Source organism: Mastomys coucha, unplaced genomic scaffold, assembly GCF_008632895.1.
Source record: "Mastomys coucha isolate ucsf_1 unplaced genomic scaffold, UCSF_Mcou_1 pScaffold11, whole genome shotgun sequence".
NCBI classification, from domain to species: domain Eukaryota; kingdom Metazoa; phylum Chordata; class Mammalia; order Rodentia; family Muridae; genus Mastomys; species Mastomys coucha.
Genome location: NW_022196893.1, coordinates 14,702,639 through 14,713,693, shown reverse-complemented (window position 1 = coordinate 14,713,693; position 11,055 = coordinate 14,702,639). Strand labels below are relative to the sequence as shown.

Genomic DNA, 11,055 nt, shown 5'->3' with positions numbered 1-11,055 from the left:
TCCATCTCTGCACTGTTCTCAACATGATCTTCCAAGCTCCTACAGAACATCCCACAGAGTTCTTAATAGCCAGTGGCTCTTCTAGCTCAAAGTTCTAAAGTCCTTCCACAGTCCTCCCCAAAACATGGTCAGGATGCCACAGAAATACCCCACTATGCTGGTACCAATTTGTCTTAGTCAGGGTTTCTATTCCTGCACAAACATCATGACCAAGAAGCAAGTTGGGGAGGAAAGGGTTTATTTAGCTTACTTCCACATGGCTGTTCATCACCAAAGGAAGTCAGGACTGGAACTCAAGCAGGTCAGGAAGCAGGAGCTGATGCAGAGGCCATGGAGGGATGTTCCTTACTGGCTTGCTTCCCCTGGCTTGCTCAGCCTGCTCTCTTATAGAGCCCAAGACTTCCAGCCCAGGGATGGCACCACCCATAAGTGATCAAGGCCCTACCGCCTTGATCACTAATTGAGAACATGCCCCACAGGTGGGTCTCATGGAGGCACTTCCTGAACTAAGCTCCCTTCTCTGTGATAACTCCACCCTGTGTCAAGTTGACACACACAACCAGCCAGTACAATTGTCTTGAGTGTCTTACTTAAATCACATGATATATCACTCTAGTGTCAGACTAGGGGTAGCCCTGAGGCCACGCAGGAGCTCTTTTTGTGCTTTGCTCTATTTAATTTATTTTTTAGATTCACTTAATGTTATATGCATGAGTGTTTTGCCTGCATGAATGTATGTACATGTTACATGTGTGCCTGGTGCCTGAGGAGGCCAGAAGAGGGCATCAGATCCCCTGGAAGTAGAGTTGTGGCTGGTTCCAAGCCATCATATGGGGCTGATAATCAAACACAAGTCCTCTGGAAGAGCAGCCAGTACTCTTAGTCATTGAGCTACCTCTCCAACCCCCATGTGCATTGTTTAAAAAGCAAAACTCCCAGGTAAAGGCAGGCTGTAATTTCCTGGGTTATGGTACGAAGGTCAGGCTGGTCACACACACCTGGGAAAGGCTTGTGGGCTAGTCCTAAGTGATAGCAAGCCTACATAATGCAGCTGTCCTGAGCCTTCACCCTCAAGGGCTGCCATGGCTCCTGGGAGTTGGTAGGGTCTTGCTTACGGGTACCAGGGTACTCTGAGCTCCCCCAGCCGAGGGAAAGAAGCCACCAGAGGGTGACTTCCTCACCCACGTCAGAGACAGGTCTGAAGGGAAGCCGCAGGTCCACATGGCACAGTGGGACCTGTGCTATACACTACATCTCTAGGCATCCGGGCAGGCCCACTAGCTTGGGCCAGGCGTTCTTTGCACAGTGGAAGCCCAAGAGCTAGCACCCTGGCCCTAGCTGTTGTCCTTCTGCCCACTGCGCTGCCAGTGAGGAGGAATGAGCACTCTCAGAGATAACACTCCTCACTGGCAGGGTACAATGTGGCCATTCTGGAGGAGTCTCTTAAAAAACCAGCATCCTCCCCTCAGGGGAATCAGGGTCTCGTGCCTTAACTAGAAGATCCTGAGCCTTGTAGCTCCTGAATTAATCTAGGAAAAGCTACATCTTGCAGATCTTACTTTTTCCTTGGTTACCTGTAGACCAAGACCTTTCTGTTAGAAACAAATGCTTTAAAAAGGAGGAGGAGGAGGAGGAGGAGGTCCATTTGCCTTCAAGTTTTTATTGAAGTAATTCTATTCTATGTGAATAGCATCAGGAGATAAAACCTCCATTATTCCCTTTTTAATGAATTATAATTCAGAAAAATCTTGATAACAGAAAATGACTTAAAAGGCACAAAGCACAGTTCTTATCTTGTTTTCCTTCTAGGCTCTCTGGCTGGGTGTATGTAATTGGCGGCTCTTCAAAGTGGAGACGGGGGGCTTTTAACATCCTTGAATCAAGTGCTATTCCTTTATTGAGGCTTCAAGGTGGAATATGCTTCCTGAAAGATTTTTCTTCTAACCTTTAGTCTAACTCCATTTACACAGAATACCCAACTAAAAATGTGTGCAGAGGGGGGGTTTCGATTTCTGCATTTGTCACCGTGTTTCCATAAACAGGGCAGATGTGTGTGTTGGGCCCATTCTCTTCGGGCATGTCTCTGATTGTCAAGTCAATGGACCTGAGAATCACCTATGGGTCCTGTTAAGTCTAGGTACAGAGAGGCTCAGAGGCACAAGGCTGAGACTGTATTTGTGATGAGTCAGCTGGCCTTGATTGTACCTGACAAGGAAGACTTCCCCAAAATGGCTGATGAAGTCCCGGTCCCCAAGTGCCAGCTCAGTTTCCATAGCACCGCTGACAGCATTGTCTTTGTTTCCTTAAAGCTATGACATCGAGGGAAGGGGTTATATCACGTACCAAGAGTTCCTGCACAGATTGGGCATTCGATACTCCCCGAAGGTTCACCGGCCCTACAAGGAAGACTACTTCAACTTCCTGGGTCACTTCACGAAGCCCAAGCAGGTCCAGGAGGAAATCCAGGAGCTGCAGCAGATCAGTGACAGGTGGGTGTGTCGGCGTGGGGTGCCGCCTCTGGGCTCAGCCCTCATTCATTCAGACAGCAAAGACTGCTCTGTCAGGGCTCCTGGGACATCATGCGACACTATGGAGCCTAGAAACCAGCTCTGCTGAAGAGCCACAATACAGGAAGCTTTACCTGTGTCTTTCCCCAGACAGCCACCTTTTCACATGCTCTTCCATATTTTCTCACCCCTCCCTTCAACATTGCCCTTTGTGGTTGGGGACTGCATGATGCCTGCACCCTGCAGTGGCCCATCTGGAATGCAGGCACCATAGGTATCTCTGTGACACCCCACAGGCACCGCGTAAACAACTTTAAATGAACGCATGCAGGAATAGATGGGTGTGTGGCTTAACTCGCCATTTCTGCTTCGAGGACTTTATCCCAAGGATGACCCAAAGCTGTTTGCAATTGGACCAGGTGACTCCCAGCAAAGGAAACACTTTCCCATCCCGAGTCAGCACGCTGGCCTCAGGGAGTATGTATGACCTGGTGTCTGCCTATTGAAACCATTGCGGCACACAATGGAATGCCCTGTGACCGTGGCTCATGGGCCAGGAAGGTTTGAAATGTATGCAGGCGTGGCCAGGTTGTGTCTGCTTGAGCAAGGACAGGGAGGCGCCCAGTAAAGGTGAGCTACTCCGTATGTGGCTTCAATTGCTTTTACCAGTGTGTGGCTGTCTGTTGCTTGCCACCTCAAGTGGTGGTACTCAGTTATCATCATCCTCCTCCTCCTCCCATCAAGGCACCCAAGGTAGTGGGAGAGGAGCTGCCGAGGAACCCCAAAGGAAACAAGGGAGGCACAAGGGGCAGGGCGGGCTTAAGAGGCAAGCAGGTGAAATCTACCCCTGGATTATGTCGAACTTACCGCTCCATGAAAACTGCAGACGATTGAGTTTGTGAAACACGGTGCAAAATACGCACAAGGCTGGTATAAATCAAATATGCCACAAGCTGATGAAAAGTGGAATTTATCTTCAGCAGGCAGGGCTGGCCTCATTACCCACGAGGGTCTTCATGCCTGTCTCTCCCCCTATGTGTGAGTAATGAGGCCCCTTGGCCCTTCTGGTAAGCACGCAGTTTCTCTCCTCTGAGAGATTCGCAGCAATGAGGTAGAGATCTGTGTGCCACATTACATTCTGACCCTTGGGACCAGAGAGTTCATGCACACTCGCTTGACCTCCTGCCTTAGTGGTACCATCACACCACCGAAGACAAACACCTGAGCAGCCCCATTTCCAAAACAGAGCAACTTTGCCCAGCACGATGGTGCCTGCCTGTAATCCCAGTGCCAAAGAGGCAAAGAAGAGTGGGTTCCTGGGGCTCACTGGTCAGCTGGTCTTAACCTGGAGAGATGTATGCCAGCAAGAGACCCCGCCTCAAAACAACAACAAAAAATGGTGGCTTCCAAGGACCTACAACACCCAGCAGCCTCACCTCTGGCCTCCGCGTGTGCACACACACATACACACACACACACATGAAATCCTGGCTTGCAGGAGTCATTAAATAATGGCTGCCCATCGGGCAGACTAGCTTTGTGAACTCAGATCACACTGGTAGATGAATTGAAGGGGCGGAGATGTTCGCCTCCCTCCCAAGGAGTTAGTTTTGCTAGAAGTCGCCCTCGTTCGTGTTGCCAGCAAAGCAGGCTTTGGTGATCCTGCATTCATCTCAGGCCTTTATCCTGCCCTTAAAACTGAGGAGCAGAAAAGCCAGTGAGCAGCCACCTGGCACAGGCCCACTCAGGGAGGCATGTGCAGAGGGAGCAGGTGAGCATGGTAGAGAAGGAGGTCAACAGGACCTGGTGACTACCAGGTCACGGCTGTGTCCTCCTCAGCATCGCCAGCCGGCGCCAGAAGAGGACAAGACCCCCAGGATGGTGCTGCCGCCCAGTGTGGGCCAACAGCAGCTCTGTTTGGCAGGATGCGTCGATCTCCGCTCCAAGCCCCCATTTACTCCGTGCACATGTTTACCCTGAAAGGGAAATAATTGCTGCTCAGAAGCCAGTCCAAGAAATGCTGAATGCCTCAATTTTCTAAAAATATGTATCTCCAAAAACTGTTTTGATTCTCTCCGTTTTCATCTGCTTTCATTTTGAAGAGCTAAGTGAGGGAGAAATTGTGATGAGAAGCAGAGGCTCCGAAGCCTAGGGCCAGGTCCACAGAACGCTGTAAGCATCCCAAGGCAGTTGCAGTCGGTTACACCCAGCAGACTCACCTGGGTTAGATGGCTGACTCTCCAGCCAGTTGCCCACAAGGGAAGGACCTGGGTTTCCACACAGCTTCTCTCAATGCCTCTCCCCCTGCTAACCGACTGGTGTCTCCCTGCACTCTGCCCCTCCCGCATTCCGACAGTTTGGGTTCAGTGGTACATTTCCAGGCTTACTTAAGGAGCCATCCCTCAGATACCAAGTGGAAGTGCTGGACAAGAACCAGAACAGGTCCACTGTTGGAAACCGATAACCCGTTCTGTGCCCCGGGGGGACAACCAGGAACCAAGATGCTGCCTGAGCCTGTGGGATAGGCATTCACCCAAGTGGCTTAGGAGGAAGATGCTCAGAGATGTGCAAGGGTAGAGATGTTGCAGTTTAGACAGTCCATAGTGGGCCACACTAGGTAGGTATAACTTGCTGGCTTGGTGTGTCCATGTGACACAAGCTAGAATCATCAGAGAGGAAGGAGCCTCAGTTGGGGAAATGCCTCCATGAGATCCAGCTGTAAGGCATTTTCTCAATTAGTGATCAAGGGGGAAGGACCCTATGGTGGATGGAGCCATCCCTGGATGGTGGTCTTGGGTTCTGTAAGAAAACAGACTGAGCAGGCCCTGTGAGCAAGCCAGTAGGCAGCACCCCTCGATGGCCTCTGCATCAGCTCCTGCCTCCAGGTTCCTGCCCTGCTTGGGTTCCTGTCTTGACTTCCTCCAATGATGGACTATGATCTGGAAGTGTCAGCCGAATTAACCCTTTCCTCCCCAACTTGGATTTTGGTCATAGTGTTTTCGTCACAGCAACAAAAACCCTAAGACAGTAGGGGAGTCGGGGTGGGGGTTGGGGGGCGGAATGCATGTTCAGGTGTGTACATGTGTACTGTCCATGTGGAGGCCAGAGGCCAACCTCAGGTGAGGTGCCTCAAGCTCAATCCTCTGTTTTCTTTGAGACAGGGCCTGTCAGTGACCTGGAGCTTGTCAGTCAGGCTGGGCTGGCTGTCAAGGCCCAGTGATCCGCTTGTCCTTGCCTTCCTGGTACGGGGATTGCATGCTGGGCCACTACACCTGTCTTTCTCCCACGGACAGTAGGGATCAAACTCAGGTGCATGTGCTCTACCAAGCAAGCCCCCTCCATACTGTTTCAGTCCACTAAAGACAGGAAGGGTCTTCCTCCAGAGTAAACCATAGAGACTAGACTACAGAGAGTCTTCCTCCAGAGTAAACCATAGAGACCAGACTACAGGCTGCAAGAATGTCAACCTCGAGTCCACACTATCTGAGTCCTCATCTACCCAGTGGGCTGAAGCCCTGGCAGGGTTACTAAGAAGATCCTTTGTGTCAGCACACTCTGGGACGCTGGCTTCTGCTCTGTAGGTCATACACAGGTGGTGGCTCTGTTTCTAGAAGTGTACACACCTGACCAGAACGTGAAGCCGGGGCTGAGAGACAGCTCACTGGTTAGATAGCTCAGCTGAATTCTGCTCACAGCACCTACCCCTGGTTAGCCACATCTGCTAAGAACTCCAGCCCCAGGGGATCTGGCATCCTCTTCTAGCCTCCAAGGGATGCCCACCCTCACACGTGCACACCCACACCTAGGCACACGTAAGCACATAATTTAGAAATTATAAAACATAATTGTAAATAAGATAACAGGATGAGGTGTCCCAGGATGCTTTGCCCACAGCCTTTCTTGATCGCTGTCCTCCTCCAGTCCTGTCACTTTGGTGCTGGCTAGCTAGTGTCCCTATGAGACCAGTATTTAGAACAACAGTTTACTACCTCTGTGGGGCTTGGTGGTCCTCTCACTAGCTCCTTTCCTTTCCTTCCAACCCACTGTGCACTCGTCCTCCCCATATCCCCAGACTGGTCCCCTCATCCGTGTTAATTCTGCTGTCCGTTTGAGGCCCTTGTGTGCCCAGCATCCACAGCAGCACATGTCACACAGTAGGTGCACGTAAGCATTTATTGAGGGTAGAGGCATTTTTCTTACCAGCCAGATCCTTGTGTTAAACTCTTGGTTCCCTTTGAAAAGTACCAACTCTGATACAGGAAACGGGCTGGGCGTTTCTCCAGGGCGGTGCTGGTGCCGATAATGGTAATAAAAGGATGGTTGGCAGAGGCGGATTGCTTTTCTCTGGGACCCCCTTTCACACAAACGCCTCTCCCGGCCCTGCAAAATGCCTTCCATAATAGCTCTTGGCTGAATGGTCAGGTTGCCACAGTAGAGTGGGCATCAAGAGTCACTTTCCTCCTGGACTTACATGTCTGAGGTGGCTTCTCTTCCAGGGAGAAACTCATGGACCATTATGAGGAGATCAGCAAGGCGTTCAATGCAATGGAAAAATCCAAGCCCACCGCCCTTTGCAGGGTGCAGAAGGTGCTGCAGGAATGTGGGTGTCCCTTGAAGGAGGAGGAGCTTATCAGCCTTCTGAAGAGGTTGCCTGTCCTCCCTTCCCTCCCTCCCTCTCTCCCTCCCTCTCTTCCCATCCTCTCTCCTTCCTCCTAGTATGTCCCTCTCTGTACTGACTAACAGGCTGGTATCCTGGTTTTCCCTTTCTGTACTGACTAATGGGCCAGTATCCTAGTTTTTTCCCTTCTTCTCCTCCTTCTCACACAGCCTTGACCCTGAGGCCACCTCCGCTTGCTGCTTGCCACAAGCAAAGAGACTCCTTTAATAGTGATTTAACTTCTCTCAGAGCCCAGTCCAGGGCTTCTCCCACTGAAAACGGCAGCCTTTTGTCCTGTCCCGCCCGCCGCCACTGCTTCCCACACCCAGTCAGGTGCTCAAGGCTTTCCGCTGATGGCCTTGGAGCCGAAGGTGTCCTTTTCTAGAAGATAAGCTCAGATCAACTCTTCCTGATTTTTGCTTTTTCCTTTGTTTTCTGAATTAGGTCATTGACTTTCAAGGAAGACATGGGCTTTAGTCCGTGTCTCCACTGTCTCCTGCCAAGCTTCATTACGTAGAACTTGGTGCACAGCTCACCATGTGTTGCCGCACCTGGCCTTGGGTGGTCTGCAAGCAGAGTCCACCTCACCATGGCCAGCTGTCATTTTCCTTTCTACATAGTACTCCCCCAGGGCCCTGCGATTATTACTCCTGTTTGCTCAGTGTCCTGGTTCCTTGTCACTGCTGCTAATTCCCCAGCCCACCCTGGGACAAACTTCCCTGTCCAGTGTGTTCAGTCTCCTAGGGCACGCCATTTTCGTGTCCTGAGATTCTGGGACGTTTTCTTGACGAAGCCCCATGTTGACCAGGGAGCCACCCAGACTCCATCCCTCCTGGTTTCGAGCTTTCTCACATATTTTGTATTTCTTTCTTGTCGCTTCTGGGTTCTGGGAGAGTCCCCTGGCTCTCGCTTTCCAACCTGTCCCTCTCCCGACTGCCTGCCCGCCCTCCTTCGCTCTGTGCTTGGGTTTGTCCTATGAGTGCCTGTCGTTAGAATCATCCTGCTCTTAGTTCATGAATATCGATCTCATTTATCAGAAATTAACAAATGGGTTTTTAAAGTTTTCTTGGGGGGGGAGGGTAGTGACCTGTCTTCTTTGTGGGGTCCAAGAAAAGCCATAGGCATCCAGCATGTTTAGTTCCTCCTCTGTGGACTGAGGGCCAGGCTGCTGAGTCTATGCTCAGCCCAGCCTTTGACTTCCTGGCTTCCATTCTCTCTTGGCTGGGGTCGGTCCTTCCTGAAGTAATTTTCTAGAAAAATGGTAGACAAGAATTACATTTCCTGAATTGTTTCATTCTAGAATGTTTTAACTGTCCCACAGCTTGTATGCATCTGGAGTCCAAGAACAAAATAATTTTCTGTTTTTGAAGACATTGCCTCTTTATGTGCAAGCTGTAAAAAACCCACCACTTTGAGTGTGTGTATGTGTTTGCACTTGTGTCTGTATTATGTGTGTATGTGCATACTGTGTACAATGTGTATGTTGTGTATTATAATATGTGAGTGTATCATAGGACATGTGCATGCTTGTGTGTTTATGGTATATGTAGTATATACTGTGTTTGTGGTATATCATGTCTGTATGCATGTGTGTATATATGTGGTATATATAGTATGTGCATGTGTGTAATATATATATACATAATATATATACATATATATACACACATACATACATGTGTAGTGTGTATGGAGTGTATATGTTGTCTCATGCATGCATGTGTGCATGGTATGTGTATGTGTGAAGTGCATGTTTGTGGGATGTATAGAGTGTATGTATGTATGTATGGAGTGCATGCATACATTGTGTGATAGATGTGTGTGGAAGTGAAGGTCCATCCAGATCTTTTTGAAGTACTCACGTGTTCTCTCCTTTAAGAGCCTTCTCTCTGAATCTATTTCCAACTGAATAAGAAGAATTCATGTGTTCAATGAATAAATCATGGGAAAATAGACACAGATAAGTAATTAGTTAAATGGTTCTGAGAGAGTCTTGTTGAAGTGAAGTTAGACTCGATACGTTTATAAACAACACAAAAAGACCTCAGACTCTGCTCTCCACCCTTCAATGGGTGATCAACTTTCCTGCGCATCGAAGCCTTAATAAGGATCCATCACTCAGTCGCTTGTTCCTCCTCAAAGACCCCTTGATGATAAACATCTTGGCTATTGGTAATTACATGTAGATTATTCCTTCCTAGGTCCAAAATAGACTTTTCTAAGCCCTCGCAAGGAGGTTCTCATGTGCGTTTGCTTTATTGCTGCATCTTAATACCGCGCTGGCAGCTCTTCCCTTCGCATGAAGCAGCACTGATTGTCTGTGTCCTTGTGTCCCAGTCATGTGATCCATGCCAACGCAGGCTCCGCAGCTGTAGCTTGCAAAGCAAGGCTCTTGCCTCTTTTAGAAGCATCCAAGTCACTGGAAACTTCTCTCCTATTCCAGCTTCCAAGCTTTTTCTCCTTGGATGCTCGCTCCCATCCAGCTGACAGAAAATGCAGGCATTCAGGGGCCCCAAGAACTTAATCACATTAGTAGCAACCTTTGGCTTGTGTGCACACATGTGTGTACATACACACGCATGTTCTGCCTGCCTCTTTTTTCTATTTTTGAGTTGGAGAACTGGATTATAACTCACCAAGTAGGCTGTGCTAGCAAGCCCCACATGTCCATGTCTCTTCCATCTCCACACTTAGCCAAAACAAACAAACAAAAAAAAACCAAAACAAAACAAAACAAAATCCCCCACAGATATAGGTTCAAAATCAGGTCTGTCTTCTTACCAGCAAGCACTTTCCCACTTGTGCCATCTCCCCAGCCCAGGAGCGGGGACCATGAAGGCATGTGACTTCTGGAGTCTTTAATAAACACACCTGAGTGCTCATGGAGAACTCTTGGACCTAACTCACGTTATTCTTTTGGAATTTAGAGGGAATCGTTTCTCTGTCTGAGTTGAGGGCACGAAGGTGCTGTCATGGCTGCACAGATGTCCTTGTGGGGGCATACACTGAGATGGAAATTTTTATGGAAGAAAATATTAAGCTAGATAGCTTTTGCACAAAACCCTTGGAGAGCTTTTGGCTTGACAATTCATTTTAGCCAGGCTTGGAGAAGAATTTAGTGTCTCTGCCTCGGTGCCCCCATCCGTGTGCTAGCTCTGATATACTTCCCTTCCGAGCCCCACGACCACATCTCCCCGCACACCCCACAGTTTAAAGCCTCTGCCGTGACAGGAACTCCCTGTCTGGCTGGTCGCTCAGCTGGCTGCTGCCCAGTTACTTCCACTATCCCCATCAGGGCTGTCTTCACCTCAAATGCCCCAGCGGTGGGCTGGCTTCTCTCTTTTACCCAGCAACTCTTGCTACGTCCTGCTCTCCGAAGCTCTGAGCCCCAGAGCCCAGCCGTTGGGTCTTGGGGTCTTTAGGACAGGGCAGCCCATGGCCTCCCTTCTGGGGCATCCCCTCACCCTTACCTCTCAAAGCCCTCCCCTTGTTCCTCTGCATGGTATGCACATCAGAAAGCAGCACCCGTGTGGGCCTGTTCCAGAAGGGAGGGCTGGCACCAACCTCTCTGAATCATTCTCTTTCCCACACTGCCTCCGTATCCTGCAACTGTTTGTTGACTGAATAAGCAACTTTTTTTTTTCCCAATGAATCTATTCTTTTCTTTTGTGGGGAAGCTTGGATGTCAGTGTGCATAACAATTACATCGACCCCGTCGACTTCTTGAGAGCACTTGAGATCACCTGGGCCAGCAGAACTCACCCAAAGGAGAAGGAGGAAAACCTACCCGTCAGCTTCTCTCGGCTGACCCCAGACGAAGTGATAAAGAGCATGCAGGAGGCTGTGGAGTCCTCCCAGCCCGCTCTAGTAAAGGTACGACGATTGGCAAAG

The 11,055-nt window shown here is 49.6% G+C and overlaps 1 protein-coding gene across 4 annotated transcripts in view; it reads left to right on the top strand.

Moving 5' to 3' along the window:
- Efcab6 (EF-hand calcium binding domain 6) overlaps positions 1–11,055 on the top strand; it is a 203,569-nt gene that overhangs the window by 160,365 nt on the left and 32,149 nt on the right. For all 4 annotated transcript variants that reach the window (XM_031351264.1, XM_031351255.1, XM_031351274.1 and 1 more), the window contains 3 exons: positions 2,310–2,489; positions 7,004–7,153; positions 10,842–11,037. In XM_031351264.1, the coding sequence (XP_031207124.1) occupies positions 2,310–2,489; positions 7,004–7,153; positions 10,842–11,037 (526 nt within the window). The remainder of the gene's footprint in view (positions 1–2,309; positions 2,490–7,003; positions 7,154–10,841; positions 11,038–11,055) is intronic.